At 37.1% G+C, this 23,037-nt stretch overlaps 2 protein-coding genes across 3 annotated transcripts in view; one reads left to right on the top strand and one right to left on the bottom strand.

Annotated features, from left to right (window-relative positions):
• LOC140059255 (uncharacterized) overlaps positions 1-17,929 on the top strand; it is a 23,704-nt gene extending 5,775 nt beyond the window's left edge. The window contains exons 2-13 of one of the 2 annotated variants that reach the window (XM_072105123.1): positions 3,975-4,014; positions 4,606-4,764; positions 7,560-7,687; positions 8,367-8,496; positions 9,079-9,114; positions 9,279-9,448; positions 10,247-10,348; positions 12,732-12,795; positions 14,845-14,961; positions 15,149-15,394; positions 15,816-15,971; positions 16,468-17,929. In XM_072105123.1, the coding sequence (XP_071961224.1) occupies positions 3,975-4,014; positions 4,606-4,764; positions 7,560-7,687; positions 8,367-8,496; positions 9,079-9,114; positions 9,279-9,448; positions 10,247-10,348; positions 12,732-12,795; positions 14,845-14,961; positions 15,149-15,394; positions 15,816-15,971; positions 16,468-17,276 (2,157 nt within the window). In that variant the 3' untranslated portion in view covers positions 17,277-17,929. Of the gene's footprint in view, positions 1-3,974; positions 4,015-4,605; positions 4,765-7,559; positions 7,688-8,366; positions 8,497-9,078; positions 9,115-9,278; positions 9,449-10,246; positions 10,349-12,731; positions 12,796-14,844; positions 14,962-15,148; positions 15,395-15,815; positions 15,972-16,461 lie in introns of both variants that reach the window. The other variant, XM_072105122.1, reaches the window with a different exon arrangement.
• On the bottom strand, positions 17,848-23,037 carry LOC140059254 (IQ motif and ubiquitin-like domain-containing protein). Its single transcript, XM_072105121.1, has 10 exons — positions 22,881-23,037; positions 22,054-22,536; positions 21,614-21,916; positions 21,046-21,377; positions 20,599-20,809; positions 20,291-20,466; positions 19,783-20,130; positions 19,174-19,422; positions 18,722-18,907; positions 17,848-18,579 (listed from the first exon to the last, which is right to left on the bottom strand). The coding sequence occupies exons 2-10, from the start codon at positions 22,526-22,528 to the stop codon at positions 18,415-18,417; spliced, it is 2,445 nt and encodes an 814-aa protein (XP_071961222.1). The 5' UTR covers positions 22,529-22,536; positions 22,881-23,037; the 3' UTR covers positions 17,848-18,414.

The following is a 23,037-nucleotide window of genomic DNA, read 5'->3' as shown; positions in this document are numbered from 1 at the left end:
ATGTTAAAAATATATTCACACAGTGAAAAATATCTTATAGTTGTACTCTTTCTGAGGCTAGAATTAAGAACTGGAGTTTCAACAGTTTTTATAGCAGAACCCTTAAAAGGAACACCTTCAGGACCAAAAGAAGTGTTCCTTTAATAAGAGGTGGTGTCCCCTTAATAGGATTTGGCTGTATCTGTGTCTCATTTTAGATCGTACTTATCTCTCAAGTTCAAGTATATTTTTTACATTAAGATTTAAACTGATCACCTTTCTATTTTTAACATAGATAAAAAATAGAAAATACTTTATTAAATGTTGTCCATTCACACGATTGCATGCTAGACTACAATTAATAATATCGTAGACTATGTCTCAATTATATCTACCTAGAACTAAATATATCATGTGGCTAAGTCACAAGATGGGTGCCTTAAGCACTCATTACATTACAACATAGTATCATCATCATTTGTGTAACATCAATATTGAACTTGTTTCTAAATTCAAAAAACTGCAAAATGATGAATTTCAACATTAATACATTTTTTTTTATTCAACGCTGTATTTATTACAATATTTCTTGTGAAAGATTATCCTTGCAGACAAAGTTGCTAAGTCTGTAGCCAGGGAAGGGGGTGATACAATGATTAGAACCCCTATTCAGCGGCCTACATCTAGTCTGCTGATGATAACGATTTTTTACCCATTTTTTTTATTTAAAAGAAAAAAACATTCTATAAATATCCTGGCTATAGGGTAGGCTTTAGTTGAATGATTATATTAAGTACTTGAAAAATGGCAGTTGGCCTGAAAGTGACCTTATAAACTTAACATAGCAGCAGTTTCAAAGAAAGGCGCAAAGTGCAGTAATTAGAGATTTGAAATTAGAAGTGAAAATGTGTTTGTTTTTATAAGCAATGAATTTTTATTGGGTTTTTTTCCCTTTAAATTTCATTAAGAACTGAACTTACCTGGACAGCAGCAAATTGTTCAATCATTGTAATCGGAGAAATAAAAGTATATTTACAGTATGGTGAATACAAAAACAATAAAAAACTAGTTTATGAGAACGCGTAATTTTTCATTACTGTCTGAAGAAAACCACAGCCATCATAAAAACTCAACTACCGGTATGTTGAACATTTTAACATGGTTTTTCATCGTCATAGTTTTGTCTATGTATTTAATAATGAAACTGAATATAAATTTTAACTACCTTTTTAAATAGATTTATTTTTAAACTGTATACTATCCATACTTTTAATTATCTATCTATGTAACTTTTTGTCTGTTTTTTTATGTATCTTTGTAAATCGCTTTGAGCATGTTTTTTCATGAAAAGGGCACTTACAGTAAATGTGATATATTATTATTATTACAGACATTTATGATCTTAAAAATATAAATTCAATTTATTATCAAGGCCATAATTAAAACCTTTAATGAGGATATAAGAGGTTGTCTGACCCACAAACCCCATGATATAATTATTGACACTTGCGTTGTATGTATATCATTGTGCTGCGCGTACGCCCTTGCAATGTGCGTACGCCCTTGCAATGTGCGTACGCCCTTGCAATGTGCGTACGCCCTTGCAATGTGCGTACGTCCTTGCAATGTGCGTACGCCCTTGCAATGTGCGTACGCCCTTGCAATTTGCGTACATCCTTGCATGTGCATACTTCTTTGCGCTGTGGGTACTTCTTTGTGCTGTGCGTACATCCTTGCATGTGCATACTTCTTTGCGCTGTGCGTACTTCCTTGCGCTGTGCATACTTTGCGCTGTGCGTACTTCTTTGCGCTGTGCGTACTTCCTTGTGCTGTGCATACTTCCTTGCGCTGTGCATACTTCTTTGCGCTGTGCGTACTTCTTTGCGCTGTGCGTACTTCCTTGCGCTGTGCGTACTTCCTTGCGCTGTGCATACTTCTTTGCGCTGTGCGTACTTCTTTGCGCTGTGCGTACTTCTTTGCGCTGTGCGTACTTCCTTGCGCTGTGCGTACTTCCTTGCGCTGTGCATACTTCTTTGCGCTGTGCGTACTTCCTTGCGCTGTGCGTACTTCTTTGTGCTGTGCGTACTTCCTTGCGCTGTGCGTACTTCCTTGCGCTGTCCATACTTCTTTGCGCTGTGCGTACTTCTTTGTGCTGTGCGTACTTCCTTGCGCTGTGCGTACTTCTTTGCGCTGTGCGTACTTCCTTGCGCTGTGCGTACTTCTTTGGGCTGTGCGTACTTCCTTGCGCTGTGCGTACTTCTTTGTGCTGTGCGTACTTCTTTGTGCTGTGCATACTTCTTTGCGCTGTGCGTACTTCCTTGCGCTGTACATACATCATTGCACTGTGCGTACTTCTTTGCGCTGTGCGTACTTCCTTGCGCTGTGCGTACTTCTTTGTGCTGTGCGTACTTCCTTGTGCTGTGCATACTTCTTTGCGCTGTGCGTACTTCTTTGAGCTGTGCGTACTTCCTTGCGCTGTGCATACTTCTTTGCGCTGTGCGTACTTCCTTGCGCTGTGCGTACTTCTTTGTGCTGTGCGTACTTCCTTGCGCTGTGCGTACTTCTTTGTGCTGTGCGTACTTCTTTGCGCTGTGCGTACTTCTTTGCGCTGTGCGTACTTCTTTGTGCTGTGCGTACTTCCTTGCGCTGTGCGTACTTCTTTGTGCTGTGCGTACTTCTTTGCGCTGTGCGTACTTCTTTGCGCTGTGCGTACTTCTTTGCGCTGTGCGTACTTCTTTGCGCTGTGCGTACTTCTTTGCGCTGTGCGTACTTCTTTGCGCTGTGCGTACTTCTTTGCGCTGTACATACAGTACGTATTATGTTGCGCGTATGTCCTTGTGCTGTGCGTACGTCCCTGGGTTGCGCGTAAATCATTGTGTTGTGCGTAGTGTACGTCCTTGGGTTGCGTCTAATCTAAGGGGGAACTAAGCTTAACAACTATTTTTTTTCTTGTTTTACATCCATAATTAAAACAAAATTGAAACCAATTGTAATTGTTCTCAATTAAAAATTTGAGAGAGTATGGGTTAGACGACGCTAAATAGCAAGTTAATGATGTAATTCCTAGTAACTCAGACAACTTCCTGTCAAAGAAAACTCTAATTGTTAATGAACATAAATCAATTTGTAACTACATCTTTATTCCTATTAAAGAAAAGCCATGCACGCGATCTATTCTCATTCATTCCAATAGAAGATTATAATTATTCTTGTTTTAGCTTTGTTTATAGAGAAGAATTGTTTAGTTTTTAAAATTGAATTGATTTCGTATGAGGCCTTTATTGCAATTATTTGGACTGAGTGTTAGCTGAAATAGTTATGTAACAACCCAATTATTATAGTTGACTTCTTCTAATTCTAATAATACCCCATTTTACACAAGGTAAACTGCTGACAGTGACATTTAAAGGGTTACAATTTATTGCATTACAGATTCCTCCTCCTCCCCAATAAATGTTGCTTCCCATTTTTATTATTTTTATTTAAATATTTTGTACGTTTTTGATATCACATTGATGTATTAAAACGCCTAGGAATTCATAACTACTGATTTTGTTGAGCTATAGTATTTATAGCAAAATTCTAGATTTTGATACAAATGTCAAATGTTATTTTTAATAGTTTGTGTGAAAATGGTGTTGGTGTGCCGACATCATTCACAAATTACACCACAAAGACTTGTCAAATACAAATTGATGTTATTCGGCTTGGCGGGCAGTTCACCGGACGGGCAGTTGAGTCAGCGGTTGACCAATCCAATTGGCCCAAATTTCTTGGAAACCTGATGTAGTCACTGTATTCCTATGTAGTAGAGATCTTGCCATATAAACTTGTTGGTTCTACTAGTCTGGTGCTACAGTATCCCTATTATGTTGGAAGTTTATTTATTATTTATATGTCATGTTTGCCCAGCACTTATCCTAGAAGAAGCCCTTTAACTGTTTATGTTGGATGACGCTTTTTCATGAAAGACATTTTTCTTTTTTTTATTTTAGACAAAATATGAAGAATGTACAGCAACAACGTATAATGAATGTAAGTTATAAATCCTGGACTTTGTCATAGATAAATTAAAGGTTGAAGTATGCCATGTGTTTCTAAAAAAGGAAATAAGGTAAAGTAGAGAATGTCTTGCCAAACGGCTGAAATCTGACCAATTACCTTAATATTGCTTGGACGCAAGGTGATTTGACCAATCACAGGAAATGGATTATTTAACATCTTCATTGCATGGTCAAATCGCTTGTGGAATTGTGCGTCATTTGTCATGGTTTTACAATTGAACAATATTACTCTTTTCAATAGCAATGGCAGCCCCTGCATCTGCCTCAGACGTATTGGCCCATGTCTTTCCTCTGGTTGGTGGACACTGGCCGAGGAAAGCCTTTGATCAATGTTAGGACCAACCAAAGTGCTTTAACCAGTCCTGGCTTAGTTTCATCCATCATTTCAGATGAATGTAAAACTAATTGCGACAGACGTCATAAACAAAAACTAAATTGAAACGAGTAGTGTTAAATTATTTGTTGAATGGATCTTAGTACTCCTTTGCAAGTTTAATTCATTTTATTGTGTTGTGATATCACGATACAGTATGTATTAATTTCTTTTTGTTTTGTTTTTTAGTTAATTGTCATGGGAATATTCCATATGGAGATTGTGCTAAATCTGAGAATCCTTGCTACGCAAAAGCCTTATCAGATTCAGATATTGAACTTGAATGGATAAAGAACCTGGAGAATAGAAAATACAATCTGAAGATTAAAATAACAATTTTACGTGATGGTAAGGCAAGCAAGAGCACCTTCAGGACCCAGAAAATTGTCCCCTTAATAGGAGTGTCCTCTGAATAGGGGTCCAGAAAATTGTCCCCTTAATAGAAGTGTCCTCTGAATAGGGGTCCAGAAAATTGTCCCCTTAATAGGAGTGTCCTCTGAATAAGGGTCCAGAATATTGTCCCCTTAATAGGAGTGCCCTCTGAATAGGGGTCTAGTAAATTGTCCCCTTAATAGGAGTGTCCTCTGAATAGGGGTCTAGTAAATTGTCCCCTTAATAGGAGTGTCCTCTGAATAGGGGTCCAGAAAATTGTCCCCTAATAGGAGTGTCCTCTGAATAGGGGTCCAGAAAATTGTCCCCTTAATAGGAGTGTCCTCTGAATAGGGGTCCAGAAAATTGTCCCTTTAATAGGAGTGTCCTCTGAATAGGGGTCCAGAAAATTGTCCCCTTAATAGGAGTGTCCTCTGAATAAGGGTCCAGAAAATTGTCCCTTTAATAGGAGCGTCCTCTGAATAGGGGTCCAGAAAATTGTCCCCTTAATAGGAGCGTCCTCTGAATAGGGGTCCAGAAAATTGTCCCCTTAATAGGAGTGTCCTCTGAATAGAGGTCCAGAAAATTGTCCCCGTAATAGGAGTGTCCTCTGAATAGGGGTCCAGAAAATTGTCCCCTTAATAGGAGTGTCCTCTGAATAGGGGTCCAGAAAATTGTCCCCTTAATAGGAGTGTCCTCTGAATAGAGGTCCAGAAAATTGTCCCTGTAATAGGAGTGTCCTCTGAATAGGGGTCCAGAAAATTGTCCCCTTAATAGGAGTGTCCTCTGAATAGAGGTCCAGAAAATTTTCCCCTAATAGGAGTGTCCTCTGAATAGGGGTCCAGAAAATTGTCCCTTTAATAGGAGTGTCCTCTGAATAGGGGTCCAGAAAATTGTCCCCTTAATAGGAGTGTCCTCTGAATAGGGGTCCAGAAAATTGTCCCCTTAATAGGAGTGTCCTCTGAATAGAGGTCCAGAAAATTGTCCCCGTAATAGGAGTGTCCTCTGAATAGGGGTCCAGAAAATTGTCCCCGTAATAGGAGTGTCCTCTGAATAGGGGTCCAGAAAATTTTCCCCTAATAGGAGTGTCCTCTGAATAGGGGTCCAGAAAATTGTCCCTTTAATAGGAGTGTCCTCTGAATAGGGGTCCAGAAAATTGTCCCTTTAATAGGAGTGTCCTCTGAATAGGGGTCCAGAAAATTGTCCCCTTAATAGGAGTGTCCTCTGAATAGGGGTCCAGAAAATTTTCCCCTAATAGGAGTGTCCTCTGAATAGGGGTCCAGAAAATTGTCCTTTTAATAGGAGTGTCCTCTGAATAGGGGTCCAGAAAATTGTCCCCTTAATAGGAGTGTCCTCTGAATAGGGGTCCAGAAAATTGTCCCCGTAATAGGAGTGTCCTCTGAATAGGGGTCCAGAAAATTGTCCCCTTAATAGGAGTGTCCTCTGAATAGGGGTCCAGAAAATTGTCCCCTTAATAGGAGTGTCCTCTGAATAGAGGTCCAGAAAATTGTCCCCTTAATAGGAGTGTCCTCTGAATAGGGGTCCAGAAAATTGTCCCCGTAATAGGAGTGTCCTCTGAATAGGGGTCCAGAAAATTTTCCCCTAATAGGAGTGTCCTCTAAATAGGGGTCCAGAAAATTGTCCCTTTAATAGGAGTGTCCTCTGAATAGGGGTCCAGAAAATTGTCCCCTTAATAGGAGTGTCCTCTGAATAGGGGTCCAGAAAATTGTCCCCTTAATAGGAGTGTCCTCTGAATAGAGGTCCAGAAAAGTGTCCCCTTAATAGGAGTGTCCTCTGAATAGGGGTCCAGAAAATTGTCCCCGTAATAGGAGTGTCCTCTGAATAGGGGTCCAGAAAATTTTCCCCTAATAGGAGTGTCCTCTGAATAGGGGTCCAGAAAATTGTCCCTTTAATAGGAGTGTCCTCTGAATAGGGGTCCAGAAAATTGTCCCTTTAATAGGAGTGTCCTCTGAATAGGGGTCCAGAAAATTGTCCCCTTAATAGGAGTGTATTCTGAATAGAGGTCCAGAAAATTGTCCCCGTAATAGGAGTGTCCTCTGAATAGGGGTCCAGAAAATTGTCCCCGTAATAGGAGTGTCCTCTGAATAGGGGTCCAGAAAATTTTCCCCTAATAGGAGTGTCCTCTGAATAGGGGTCCAGAAAATTGTCCCTTTAATAGGAGTGTCCTCTGAATAGGGGTCCAGAAAATTGTCCCTTTAATAGGAGTGTCCTCTGAATAGGGGTCCAGAAAATTGTCCCCTTAATAGGAGTGTCCTCTGAATAGAGGTCCAGAAAATTGTCCCCTTAATAGGAGTGTCCTCTGAATAGGGGTCCAGAAAATTGTCCCCTTAATAGGAGCGTCCTCTGAATAGGGGTCCAGAAAATTGTCCCCTTAATAGGAGTGTCCTCTGAATAGGGGTCCAGAAAATTGTCCCTTTAGTAGGAGTGTCCTCTGAATAGGGGTCCAGAAAATTGTCCCTTTAATACTGTAAAAGTTTCCTCTGAATAGGGGTTGTATGCTTCTCCTTTGTTTCACAGGCAAGTGTCCCCTTGATAAGTTGCATAAATAGGGAGGGACGTTGCATAAATAGGGAGGGACGTTGCATAAATAGGAGGGGGGGGGGGCGTTGCAGAAAATAGTGGGGTGGGGGGTTGTATAAATAAGGAGGGGTGTCGCAAATGAGGAGTTCTACTGTTAATACATTACTTTATGAATATTCATGTTCCTTTTTATCCAACCTTTGTTAATTTTATGAAAATACTCCTTTTTTCAGTCTATCACTGGAAGTTAAAAGGAATAATTATATTATTGTTTCAACATGAAAATAATAGGGGAGAATGCCATCATTTAAGCTTCTCTGAAAAAGGAATTAGTCACCTATCGTTCGAGGGAAACACACAGGTAGGGCCAGCACCCATTATCAAAATGTTACTTACTGTAAATTTCATTCATAGTACCTGCCAATTCTATAATATTTAGAGAGACATTGAACGAATAATGAATACAGTGTGTCTACTCAAGCGTAACAGATGAAGATGATGACAACAGCGACGATGAAAATGACGATAATGACAACAGCAACAATGACGAGAGCGACAATGACAACACAACGATGATGACAACGACGATGATGACAACAGCTACGATGAGGACAGCAGCGACGATGACAACAGCAAAGATGACAGCAGTGACGACGATGACAACATCGACGATAATGACAGCAGTGACGACGATGACAACATCGACGATAATGACAACAGCGATGATGATGACAACAGCCACGATGAAAACGACATACATACCCAGTACCGTTTTGATCGTACAATTAATTGGGAAACCACCTCACGACAGCAACACTGACTACATCGATGATGATAACAGCTACGATGACTACGACGATGATGACAACAATGATGATGACAACAATGATGATGACAACAGTGATGATGACAACAATGATGATGACAACAGCGACGATGACAACGACAATGATGAAAACCTTTCTTTCAATTGCTTTCTCTTTGAAACTTTTTTTTGTACAATTATAAATTCAAAATATTGATATTGATTGATTCGGCAGATAGTATTTGAGTACGATTGTATTTATGACTTAACACCGAAGAGAGATTATTACATGGAAGCGTATGCCATCCCACTAAAACAACAAAATCTGAATACTAAACAGTGGGTAGCATCTGTTAGAGCACCAAGTAAGTTAACAGTTTTGATTATTGGGCAGATTTTAATTCTTGACGACTGACGGACTAACTACATCATCAGAGAATTGTTTTATTTCGTTTAGTTTCATTTCGTAAAATTTATTTAAGAAGAAAATAGTACATATGTAACATAAATATTCAACATTTTAACATTTCCCCCCTTTTTTTTTGGTTAGGATCTGGTTTAGAATTTAAAAAACTTGTCTCAATCAGACCCCTCACAAAGTTGGGACGTATGTGGATATATATTCAGTTTTATCAACATTGTTAATTCAAAGATCAAAATAAAACAAATACAATATGTATGATATGATGCTTTCTCTTTTTTCACCTCAACACAGTTTTAGTGATTTCCAGGTCCAACAATTAAATGACCTAAACTAACTGGTTCTTAGCTCCCTAATGCCTACCAAGCTTAACTTGTGTTAAGGAAAAACAATTAAGATTTGTGCCTATGGTATTATACATAACATGTACATAATGTTGGTGCAGTATGTAGCCAATAGAAAAATCCTTTATTTTACAACTGTTATTATTATAGAGTCGTTTAATTTTACTTTACTTTTTTTAAAGGCTTCCCAGTAGAGGATCTGAAAATATGTGAAAGAGGTACGTTAAATGAAAATCAATCTGGAATACTGGATGGAAGTGGATTGTTTACGTAATGTGTTACAACATATACCATTTGTGTACACTTTTATTGCTTAAAATTTCCCACAATTCAGGAATGAACATTTTGAATATGTTGGATTTACTTGTTGTACTTTTTCTAGATAATGATTACGTGTATTGGAAAGCTGAGTATGTTGATGTAACACCTCTGTATGCAGGATTCATTGTACAGTTTTCAGTTGCACCGCCGTCTTGCAAATTTAATTCCTACTTTTTATTTGTTTGTAAAGTATATGGTGACGGGTTTGATGGATGTCCAAGTCAAGAGTATGTAAGTATTAATAAACATAAAATGTTAATAATGTACTGACGAAGCAGGTATGCCCTTCCTTAGGTATCAGTCCACTCCTTGGTATAAGCCCTTCCTTAGGTTTGGGTCCACCCCTTGGTATAAGCCCTTCCTTAGGTATCAATCCACTCCTTGGTATAAGCCCTTTCTTAGGTATCAGTCCACCCCTTGGTATTAGCCCTTCCTTAGGTATCAGTCCACCCCTTGGTATAAGCCCTTCTTTAGGTATCAGTTCACCTCCAGCTACTTTTGATCATTTGCTGAGTAAATTGAGGCACTTAATCAATTTTTACATCTGAGTTCTAAGATATGCAATTGACTGCTCAAAATATGTTGTAGACCCTTTTGGAGCTGTTTTCTAGCTAGTGTAGAGATACACAATATTTTATTCCAAATACCTAATTTACTTAAATTTTAGGCTTCTCCAATCACTTTTGGAAGAATATGTAGGTTACCCCGGTAGTCTCGACCTCTGTCTGGAACAGACGAATGAGCACTGGGTTACGACGCAAAATTACTCATTATGAAATATGCACAGTGGCGTAACGGCTATGAATATGAATGAGCGCTCACTGGCTAAACCCAGAGGCCCCTGAACAGTGCCCAGAGAAAAAAAAACAGGCATTAAAATATGTCGAAAAAGGTTTCCAGCGTTGAAGGCCACTTAGGGTTTATGAAGCAAGGGGCCTCAGGCCTCTGTGTTACTGAATGTGCGTTGTCCATACCTGTGTCCAATTCAGTAGGTTGTTAGACATCACAGAATATTCTATTTATTTATAGGGAAGCAGTCTTGCAAAAGAAGTTGTTGTCAATAATAAAACGTTAATGGTAATCACAGCAAACTATACTCATGATAAGTACATTGGCACGTATCTGATAAAGGTCAGTAATCAATTTTCAATCAAATTTTTAAATATATTTTCATAAAAACTACTCAACCCTCACAATACCATACACCTTTCTGGTATTCAGAATGTATTTTAATCATTGAAAATAATTTGGGATCTTTTGGACATTAAGAAGAGTGTGGTTTGTGGAAAGTTTCATTGGGAGTATTACATTCCAAGTTTTTAGATTGTTAGAATATGATGATGATGATATTTAATCTTTTTGTCCAGGTTATCATGAATTTATCTGTGCTTCCTTTGACAATAATTGTTCCCAAATTATTAAAACAATCTTGAAAGATTTTCATTTAGCTTCGATTTTGTATATATATATATATATATATATATATATATATATATATATATATATATATATTTATATATTAAAACAATATTCATAAAATATTTATTTTAATACCAGAAACATAATCAACATTTGACCTCACATATTAATTGACTGTTTTTATAGTTTTCTCATAACTTCCTATAAAATATCTAATTTACGAAATGTTGGTGTGAGGATATCTTTTTTCCCTCTTGAGCTCAATTTTATGTGAATCTGTTAATAAATATATCAATGTCTTTGTACATTGTAAAAAGCTAGGCCTCCTGGGACCTTGTGGGAGGTTCAGGTAGACCGAGATTGAGGCAACCTCACAGGCCGCGGCTGTGTAGTATCTCACCATACTGAACTAACAACCTTCTCTTTCTGTTTGATATTTTAATAATTAATTAATCTTGTCTATATACATATTTGGAACATTATACCATTAAATAAATAGTTTAAAAAATGTAAAACTACAATGTTAATAGATGGAATTCATTTAGTATCAAGTAATATATTAATTCAGGATAATTAGTAAAAACTAGTTCTACACACTATTTTGTTGATTTCTTTTGTAATGTTTTTTCACTCATTTGGTTTTGTTGATTCCAAAAGCAGTAACATAATAACAATGTTTTGACTGGATTTGTTTCAATGAAAAATAAATGAATTATCAATAAAACATATACAGTATTCACAAAATATTAAAACAAAACAGTTATTTACTTGAAAACACTGATTTATTTGAACATTTTCCTAAAATACAGATGCAGCCATCGTCTGATTTAAGTGTTTGCAATGGTGCTTGTCGTAGCACACCATTTCCCAAGTTTGTGGTTTTAGGTATACACACTTTTTATATTGTAATGCCTTAACATACCATAATGTTGTGTGCATGACTTGGTTTTACCGTAGATATTAGACTAATTTAAATCTTGGTTTAATCTCTCTAAGATGCTCATTAAATAAATAGCCTCTAATAGGCTGCCCATGACCTATGTAATAAATGTACCTACATACTGTAACAAACATGTTTTTATTAATCACATGGCATTGAACATCCTTCTTTATTTAGATTATCAATTTCATTTTATCAATTTCATTCTGAAGGTTTAGTTTACATTACATCCGAATCACATTATTTCAAATGTTTTATTTATGTTGTAATCATTTTTTTAACGGAAGAACTAAAAGGGGTTGTGTTTAAGATCTGAGCAATTACATTACAAATAGTGTACTCTCTATTCAGCACTCTGTCAATGGGGCACATCCAGGGTTCATCCAGGGCACATCCAGGGCACATCCAGGGTGGGCACATCCAGGGTTCATCCAGGGCACATCCAGGGTTCATCTAGGGTTCATCCAGGGCACATCCAGGGTTTATCCAGGACACATCCAGGGTGCATCCAGGGCACATCCAGAGTTCATTCAGGGCACATCCAGGGTGCATCCAGGGCACATCCAGGGTGCATCCAGGACACATCCAGGGTGCATCCAGGGTTCATCCAGGGTTCATCCAGGGCACATCCAAGGTGCGTCCAGGGTGCATCCAAGGTGCATCCAGGGTGCATCCAGGGCACATCCAGGGTGCATCCAGGGCACATCCTGGCTGGATCGACACAATATTCTCTTTAGAAAATGAAAATAATGCTTTTGACAACTATTAATCTTATTGTCTATATCGTGCCTGCTTACCTGGATAAACCCAACATAAGCCCTTTTCCACGAAGTGCGAAACAATTGCGTGGAAAAGGGCTTATGTCGGGTTTATCCAGGTAAGCGGCAGACTATCAACACCATTTCTGGTTTGTGTAATTTTTAGTGTTTGAAAATCTTGGATCTGTCTCCTCAGTGTCATGTTCACTCATTAATATGCATGAACCTTCATGAATATTCATAGATCATTTTCTTTCATAGTTGAAAGGTAATCGTGATGGTGCGAGGGACACACTATCTCCTAAAGTACAAGTTCATGGTAATGCTCTTCCATTTCTAGCTCTTTGTATCTATATCTGCAATGTGCATGAATTGTGTTTTTTTTGTGTTTCATTAGATAACAGGTCACGAAAGTGTTAATTATGGTATTGGATATGACAGACTAAGTTTTAATGTGACAGGTATTGTAAGAATGTGTTTCATATGATGGTGGTGGCGGGTAAGACTAATCAATGGACTTTATTTGATGTATGTGTTATGTACGGTGGTGGTAAGACTAACCAATGAACTTTAATTGATGTATGTGTTGTGTACGGTGGTGGTAAGACTAATCAATGTACTTTAATTGATGTATGTGTTGTGTACGGTGGTGGTAAGACTAATCAATGGACTTTAATTGATGTATGTGTTGTGTATGGTGGTGGTAAGACTAATCAATGAACTTTAATTGATGTATGTGTTGTGTACGGTGGTGGTAAGACTAATCAATGTACTTTAATTGATGTATGTGTTGTGTACGGTGGTGGTAAGACTAATCAATGAACTTTAATTGATGTATGTGTTATGTACGGTGGTGGTAAGACTAATCAGTGTACTTTAATTGATGTATGTGTTGTGTACGGTGGTGGTAAGACTAATCAATGAACTTTAATTGATGTATGTGTTGTGTACGGTGGTGGTAAGACTAACCAATGAACTTTAATTGATGTATGTGTTGTGTACGGTGGTGGTAAGACTAATCAATGTACTTTAATTGATGTATGTGTTGTGTACGGTGGTGGTAAGACTAATCAATGGACTTTAATTGATGTATGTGTTGTGTATGGTGGTGGTAAGACTAATCAATGAACTTTAATTGATGTATGTGTTGTGTACGGTGGTGGTAAGACTAATCAATGGACTTTAATTGATGTATGTGTTGTGTACGGTGGTGGTAAGACTAACCAATGGACTTTAATTGATGTATGTGCTGTGTACGGTGGTGGTAAGACTAATCAATGGACTTTAATTGATGTATGTGTTGTGTACGGTGGTGGTAAGACTAATCAATGAACTTTAATTGATGTATGTGTTGTGTACGGTGGTGGTAAGACTAATCAATGAACTTTAATTGATGTATGTGTTGTGTATGGTGGTGGTAAGACTAATCAATGAACTTTAATTGATGTATGTGCTGTGTACGGTGGTGGTAAGACTAATCAATGAACTTTAATTGATGTATGTGTTGTGTACGGTGGTGGTAAGACTAATCAATGGACTTTAATTGATGTATGTGTTGTGTACGGTGGTGGTAAGACTAATCAATGTACTTTAATTGATGTATGTGTTGTGTACGGTGGTGGTAAGACTAATCAATGTACTTTAATTGATGTATGTGTTATGTACGGTGGTGGTAAGACTAATCAGTGTACTTTAATTGATGTATGTGTTGTGTACGGTGGTGGTAAGACTAATCAATGGACTTTAATTGATGTATGTGTTGTGTACGGTGGTGGTAAGACTAATCAATGGACTTTAATTGATGTATGTGTTGTGTACGGTGGTGGTAAGCCTAAGCAATGGACTTTAATTGATGTATGTGTTGTGTACGGTGGTGGTAAGACTAAGCAATGGACTTTAATTGATGTATGTGTTGTGTACGGTGGTGGTAAGACTAATCAATGGACTTTAATTGATTTATGTGTTGTGTTCGGTGGTGGTAAGACTAACCAATGGACTTTAATTGATGTATGTGTTGTGTACGGTGGTGGTAAGACTAATCAATGAACTTTAATTGATGTATGTGTTGTGTACGGTGGTGGTAAGCCTAAGCAATGGACTTTAATTGATGTATGTGTTGTGTATGGTGGTGGTAAGATTAATCAATGAACTTTAATTGATGTATGTGTTGTGTACGGTGGTGGTAACAACATAAGTCACAAGCGATGCATTATTTGAACAGTTGCTTGTGATTGGTCAACTCGCTTGTGTTGCGCGTACGTCCTTGTGTTGGATCTCTAGTGGGAACCACGCTTTCATAATCAATAGCAAGTACTTGACGTCCATGCACTGCAGATCTTTGTATTGCTGTATGAGGCCAGACTGTAAATAACCTTTTGCATGTTCCACCCTCAATATTCATTCAAAGTTTGTTTCCACACTAACTAACTACTGTGCGTACATTAAACAGTATTGAGATGAGATTGAGATGAAATCCAATGAATTAATAACTGATTGTGATTTTGCTGTAGATTCACCATGTGCTTCAAACCCATGTGGAAGTGGTATCTGCAATGCGGTGAATTATACACAAATATATAATTGTACATGTGATGATAATTATGAAGAAGTTGATGGCACCTGCCTTGGTAAGTTCTAATTAATTAAAATTAAATAAATATCACTCATTTGGGTCATATCCCATCACAATTAAACGTTCTAATAACTATTAAGGTCAGAGAAAATATTTAAAATTTAATCTTAATCAAAATTAATTTTATTTATTAAAGATTGCAAATAAGTTGTGTTTTCATTTACTCTAATTTTATTTTCAAGATACTGTCGCCCCGATATTTGATAGCTGTAAAGAACGTGTCACTAAGGTGATTCCTGCTAATAAGCAACAAACCATAGTGAGCTGGATAGCACCAACTGCCACTGACAATGTTGGCATAGAAAACGTTACTACAACTCACTTTCCTGGCAGTAACTTCAAAGTAGGCATCAGCCTAGTAACTTATACTGCAGTGGATGTCAATGGAAATGAAGCGGAGTGTTCATTTTTTGTTGATGTTGTTCAAGGTTAGTATTTTCAAGCCACAACGTAACCACATCCACCAATTGAGCTGTCTAACATTGCAATACGATGTCATTATAGTAATCGGTTGTATTTAAAAAAAAAATTAACTTGCAGTGTGTTGATATATTGTATATTATATAACACCTAAATAAATTTGAGTGGATGATTGTTGGTCACATGGCGTACAATAATACGTACTTATTGAACGGTCGTTCAATAGTACTTTTTTTCGTAATTTAGTAATTCATTTGGTTGTATTTTGTGTAAAAATAAACCAGTGTTGATATATTCTTCATATGTTTATTAATATCTTTAATAGCCTTCCACAAAGGTCGTGCCTATTGAAATCATCCATCCTATTTTCTTTATACTTTTAGTGGCGAATGTGGAATCCACCTGTCATTTGTTTTATTATTCTTTTAGAACCTAAACATGAATACACGATAGCAATCTTAGGTGGACTGTCTTTTGGTATTGTGCTTCTTATCGTCATTGGTTGCCTGTATCGACGAATAAACCAATCAACATCATCTAAAAAATATGCATACAAATCCTGGCCAAGGATTGCTTCAAATACAGGTAATATGTTACTTTCATTACAACACACACATTATGTAACCTAATAATAGATCGTTCTTGTGTAGCGCATGTAAAGCTTGGTTCCCACTAGCAACACACACATTATGTAACCTAATAATAGATCGTTCTTGTGTAGCGCATGTAAAGCTTGGTTCTCACTAGCAACACACACATTATGTAACCTAATAATAGATCGTTCTTGTGTAGCGCATGTAAAGCTTGGTTCTCACTAGCAACACACACATTATGTAACCTAATAATAGATCGTTCTTGTGTAGCGCATGTAAAGCTTGGTTCTCACTAGCAACACACACATTATGTAACCTAATAATAGATCGTTCTTGTGTAGCGCATGTAAAGCTTGGTTCCCACTAGTGACGCACAGAAGAAAATTTCCTTCCAATAATTGTGTTTGTCTCCGGCTGCGTGAAATCAAATCTTAGAACATTAACTGGACATAAAAAATAAACAGAATTATTTTATATTTAAGTTGCAGAGGAAAGTGTAGATATGCAACGGGTTAAACTGCTAATCCTCTATTTTGAAGATGCGCCCCAGCACAAAAACGTTGTGCTGTCATTTGCAACGTTTCTGCAAGCGCACTGCGGAGTCGACGTGACCATTCACAATTGGAAAACGCCAAACATCATTTCCTTAATGTCTTGGATTTCGAAGGAGATGAGAGATGCGAAAAAGATTCTATTTATTTCGTCGTACGGCGCCTCCACTGCATGGGACGATCACGTGCACGAAGGAGATACTTTTTCGGTAAAGCATTCAGCGTACAACGATATATTCATTCACGCGTTGCAGATACTTTCTGGCGATAAAGAAATGCACGCAAAATGTTTGCTTTGTCTCTTTGAATATACAAATAAAAAATGTATTCCTGATCCTTTGAAACATCTGGTTGTTTTCCACCTTAATAACGATCTCACCAGGTTGTTTTTTCGCCTTCATGACACGGCCAGGGAAGAGAACGGTTGGTTCCATGATTTTAATCCCATTGACCAACTGAAAACAGCAGAGGGACAAACATTTTTGAAGGACATCGAGAAAATGGAACAACTAATTGAAACAGATAAAAATTGGTTTTGGAAAAGTAATGCTAACAACGTGGTTAGCAGTGGTTGTCAACTTGATATCATTGAACAGACGGAAGAAGAATACCAACAACAGCAGTTCAGTCAGCTTTCTAATTTGTATATGCCATTGGACAAAATAGAAAAGGAGAGTATGAGGACGGACTCATCTGGTTTCAACTCCATGAGTACAAATAGTTTTTGTAATTCCATGGGTGTTTGAGAAGTACACATTCCTAAAGGAATCTATTCCTTCAGGATTCAGGGTAATTATATCCTCCTCATGGTGATGGTAGAGGGGCCACCAACAGATGGTGTAGTAACTCTCTACCAACTACTTCACCCATTTTCCATAGTACCTTCTAAAAACCAAACTGGATATGTATCTTTATTTTCTGGTGTGTGGCGTTGAGCGTTGATTGTTTTGATAATCATCCCTTGATGTGTAAAGCAATCCGCAAAAACCACAAAGTACCAATCTACCTGATCTATACCAAGGCAATCTAATAACAGGACACAGAGCTTGTCTTGCCAAGATAGGAACTTGTAACAGTCCTTTGATCTTATGTCTGGCTGCGACAAATACCACTTCAGCTGTATCTCCGTGGCGAGCGATGTCTGTGAAGGGGTGTGTAAATTATTGTCTTGTCTTACGACTGTATTGTTAAAAACAATATTTAAACTTTTATTGTACATAAATGTTGTGCGATTATCCGATTAAATTGTTTTCATATCCGAAATCATAATCCAAAATGGTAGTTTGCAATTTATATGTAAAAAAAAAAACACACTAGTAACATTTTAAAACTATGTTTATTATAACAGTATTTTAGCTTTTGTAACTAACTAATATACACTATAAACAACGCTTAGATTTTACTGCTTTTAAAGTAATATAAACTTATTTACTGATACAGTAGTTTTAATTGGACATTTACTCCCGAAACCAAGTATTATCACTTTTAAAAATGAGCGTTTCCAGCCAGGTAGCTACATATTGGCTATCAAAAAGATATTATTTGACAGCCATGTACAGTACTAGTGGCGGTTCCAGGGTTTTAAAAAAGCAGTAAAATGTCTATCCTTTGTATCGTAATTGTAAAAAGGTTAAGGGCGGTGGGCAGGTTCCTGTAAATTTGCTGTAAATAACAAAAGTTGGGATCACAAAAATGTTAATATTAAAAGAGAGCACATATTTATGTTTTATGTGGTAGTGGTACTTAATGCTGCAGGTTATCAGGGATAAGAAAACCAGCTTTGATGATTTTAAGTAATGTACTTAATTGAAGTAAAGTAAGAAAACATACTAATCACCAAATAAAGTATTTATTACAAGAAATAAAGTACTGTTTACACTGTAATCATGCTTGCGAGATGGTTAACGGTTTGGATTGAATTGTCTGTCTGTGATTGGTCGATTCCTTTTTCATATGTATGTGTTCGGACATGCCCGGAAGTCTTGAGAAATAGTTTTTAGCGAGGGTGTGCTTCGTCTTTATCTTGTGGCAGAAAACGTGTCCATAACCCTAAACAAAATATTTAATGTAAATTGTAAAGTTGCTAAAATAAACTTGTTTAAAATCGAAATCTGTAGTACTTTTTATAAACACAACAAAACATTTTGAATACCATATACATGTGTAACTATAAAATATATTTGAAACTCACGGTTTCCAAGTCTTCAATTTTAAAATGTGCCTTTGCTTCATCTTTGGTCAGTAAAATACAATTCCACGGTGACCAGTGCTCATGTTGGTCCCACCTGACCAAAGCGAGGTCAAACAGGTCATTCCAAGCGCTGAGGGTACTCTGACTATTCCAAATATTCTCCACCAAGTATCGCAGATCGGTTTCCTGTGAAATAAAGTCAGTGAAATATTGGTGGTATTTTTATTTTCTTTTTTTCAAATCACACAAACAAGTCAGTTGCGTAACAGCTATGAGCTCTCACTGGCTAAACCCCAGAGCAGTGCCCAGAGAAAAAAAAAAGGAAATAAAATATGTAGAAAAAGGCTAAAAACGCCAGGGTTGGAGGGCACTTGGGGTTTCTAAACCAGGGGCCTCAGGCCTCTGCGTTACACCACTTAAATAAAAAGTTAATTATTACTATGTATTCTAACCTGTAAGAGGAATGGTATTCTTGAGCCATCTCCAATGGCCTCCTCTGCTTTGCGTAAGGACTTGAGCATGAAGTGATAATTACTGAAGTCCTGTCGTAGTCTACCGTCGTTGTCGATTTTTTTACAGCGCCGACATTTGCCAACGATCTTGGAGTTGGAGGATAGAAGAAACTCTGTGGAAGGAAGGTAGCTGTTGCAGCTCGTACAGAAATAGATGTTCTTGCGCAATGTTGATGGATCTTGAGGAACCTAAAAAGACAAGCGAATTACCCTAAATTTAAAGTATATTTGTTGTTTTGTAATAAAAAAAGAAATGGAGAATGGTGAAGAGGTTAGTTTTCTTTTTTTAAATATAACTGTAAAACATCGTATGAAGTTTACTATAACTATAACTAAATATAAGATAACTATTTCTAAACCTAACGTTGACTCCTAATTCTGTAGTCCAACAAATAATAAAAAAGTAGACACATGATGTCAAACTAATTACACACAATTGTCACTTCCAATGACCTTTCACACATGCTCCAGCTCAGGTCATATGGTACGTACAGCATTAGCTGGAATCGGAGCAGGTGTGAACAGCCCTTTAACCCATCCCTGGCTTACCTTAAGAAGTCTTGCTGCTTCAGGATTGAAAGTTGGTGTCTTAATGTACTGTAAGAACAGTGTTGAAATACGTTTTCTAAGTCCATCTAAATTGCCTTCTTTCACTCCCCTCATCAGTAAGTCGGCTTCACGATCTATCAATTCTATAATTTCTTGCGTAAGTTTACAATCGTGTTCCTTCACAGTATGTTTAAGTGTTAGTAGTACATCAAGGCGCTCATCCTGCGTTAGATACCTCATGGTGAGGCTGTTGTAGATGTCGCGTAATTCCTTGGCGCGGATCGTGTATGCTGTGTCCATTTCTGTATACTTCCCATCATAAGCTTTCCATCGTTTTGGCCCTGCAGCCTGTTGGAACGAAAAAAAGTATTGAGTATAAAAATATATTAGGTTAAAACACTTATATAAAACACATTTCAGTAAAATATAAAAACATCAAAATGGTATACAGACAAAAAAAAAATTGCAGTGTTGAAATTTCTAAAATTTTAAAGCTATAGTTACATACCGTATCTAAAAACTTCTGGATTTCCTGTTGTTTGTTATCAGCACTAGCATCCAATTTATGTCGTCCTATGGATGCGAGCAACTGCGTCTCTTGGTCAAGTAGATGACAGAGGGCGGCCTTGCGTCTAGCACCTTCCATGGATGTATCGATAGCTGCTAATTCTTCCTTTCTCCATTCTTGAAAATAAAATAAGATTATTTCTTATATTTATATATATATATACCTGGATGCTAAATCATACTTTTTGAAAGTCAAGTTTCGGATTTGCATCAAATTTCAGTGTCACAACAATGCCACAAAACACTTACTTTCCAATGCATGATAGAGAAGATCAAAGTCCTCTTTGGATTTTGGGTTCATCCTCCGTTCAAACTCCTTTCGAATTCTATCCTCCTTTTCTTTTATTTTTCTAATTTCCTCCATTCGTTCCCAATCAAGACGTTTAGCGAGGTCAATCTTCAAGCTGGCCACAATACGTTTAGCTTGCCATCGTCTGAAGTACGACTGCAGTATAATCACCTAAATAGCACATAACAAAGTTTGGTTTACAAATATAGCTGGGGCAAGTTACTCCTATCTCAACTGATCTGTTCTTTATAAATTTAATGTTCAACCTATGTTTGATGTTCAACCTATGTTAATGTTTTTGATTGAATAAAATATCTACTAATAAACACTAACTTATAGATTATTTTTGTTTAAAAAAAATTTATTTTGAGAGATACATTAAAAGTATTTATAAATTGGATACTGACTTTCATCAGAATTATTTCATGATATTCATCGGCCGTCTGATACTTTCCAGGCACCAGTAACTTGTCCGTCATATTTGATACGTAACAACCAATTCCTGTCATCTGTGTTGAAGTATCAATGTGTGTCTGTTGTCGTTGGTTCTTCTCACGAACTGTTTGCGTGTCACGACAAAATTTCTCGATTCCATTATCGGGTTTGACTTTTGGCCTTGTTTGCGCAGCAGCATGGTGGTATTCTATGCCGTTCAAACGATGGCGATAACCTCCAATGAACGGTTTACGATGCACTGAGCGCTCAATTTCAACAACTACATCTTCAAATTCTCCACTATCTGCAAAGGAATACAATAAGTCAAATTTTGTATAGCCCTCACAAAGGAATATGCTTGGCTTTTTTTTTTCTGGATGTTTTACTTTATTTTGATTTAACTCTTGCTTATTTTAAACATGTTTTGTAAGGTGTAGTTTCAATAATTATTTATAATAATTATTATTAATTTAATAAACTACAAGCATTGGCATTATTATGACTGGTTGTTGGCCAAGTTTGTTGAATACTTTGGCTTACCTCTGAGTACCTTCACTGTTATCACATCTGGCATAATGTACTCTGGTTTGGGTTTAAGTTGTTTTAATGGATTATTGACAGGGTCAGAGGACGAGATCTCCATTTGAACAGCGCCATTAGGACCTACACCAAGGTCAGCTAAGGTCACGTTATTATCAACCCCATTCCCATCGTACATAAACACTATTGTATCACTTGTCATTCTCAGCTCTGTAGCAAAATGAACTTTCAGATCAAACATAGTCTGGTTGAGGGCGCAAGCCATTGTGTGGACTTGACCGCTTGGCATCAACACAAATTTCACTGAAAAAAATAAGGAAAGTTTTAAATACAATTAGTTTATCGCGAACATTTTCTTCCTGAAACATTTACTGCTTTAAAAGTCTATTTCTTCTCTTTTCTTTCAATTGTATATTGAACAATTGAATACTTGTACTCACCAGTAGCAGTTGCATTGATGACTGGAGGTTGCGGCGAAGCTGCGTGAGGATCAGTTTCATGTTCTTCGTTTGTAACTTCTGTACTCATCCCCGTCGTTTCAATCGTCACCTTTTCAGCGTTAATCTGTTGTCTTGTTTCATCTTCTTTTACTTCTGGTACATTTTCTTCTAATGCTCCATTTTCTGCATTCTCTCCACTTGTTTCTTTGTCATTTTTTTCTTCTTCATCCCTCGTGGCATCTTTCTGATTGGCATTATTAATTTCTGTTTTTTCTTCTGCTGTGTTAGGTTTTTCGTCATCTTTTTCTGATTTATCGTCAACTTTTTCATCAGAAATATTGTTGTTTTTAGTTTCTTCATCTTCTGGTTTGGGAATCTCTACTGCTGGTTCTTCTTTACTATCATCATTTTCTTCTGGGGAATTTTCGTTGTTCTTTTCATCAATCTCATTTACCATATCCTCTTGCTCCGACATTTCACAACCTTGTTTATACGAAATAATAAATGAAAATAAAAAACAGTCAGTTGAGTACAGGTTATTCAATATTAACACCATGGCAATGCTTAATAATGGTTTACAGCAGAGCAACTTTTAAGTCTATTTAGTGGCTTAACTTTGGCTGGGCTTTAAAGGTGGTGGTTCACTGCTGGTGCTGGGCGTATAATATAGCCATATAGGCTACAACAAACATGATCATGATGCCATGCTAGCCTAAACAAACTATATTTAATATATTATTATTATAGGCTAGGGTAGGCCTAGCTCGTCTACCGCTCATAGTGCTATTTTAAGAAGTTAATATTCATGTTTTGAGACATTAACTTACCAAAAAGGTACCAAGGATATACGATCTAACGTATATTTAGTCAGAATAAAGCATTCAGGTTTAAATTGTGTGAAAATAGTAGGCATATGCAAAACTTAAAATTGAGCCCTTCTTTCGTCTTTTCGCGATCAAAAACTCAGTGTGTGATGTTTTATGA

This window comes from Antedon mediterranea, chromosome 9 (genome assembly GCF_964355755.1).
Source record: "Antedon mediterranea chromosome 9, ecAntMedi1.1, whole genome shotgun sequence".
In the NCBI taxonomy this organism is placed as follows: domain Eukaryota; kingdom Metazoa; phylum Echinodermata; class Crinoidea; order Comatulida; family Antedonidae; genus Antedon; species Antedon mediterranea.
This window is presented reverse-complemented; position numbering and strand designations above follow the sequence as displayed.

Excerpts from the sequence above, each read along its gene's own strand:
- LOC140059254 (XM_072105121.1), bottom strand. The coding sequence starts at position 22,528 with ATGTCGGAGCAAGAGGATATGGTAAATGAGATTGATGAAAAGAACAAC. Across the intron at positions 21,378-21,613 it reads AACAGTGAAGGTACTCAGAG|ATAGTGGAGAATTTGAAGAT; the intron begins GTAAGCCAAAGT and ends ATTCCTTTGCAG. Across the intron at positions 20,131-20,290 it reads TCCAGAAGTTTTTAGATACG|GCTGCAGGGCCAAAACGATG; the intron begins GTATGTAACTAT and ends TCGTTCCAACAG.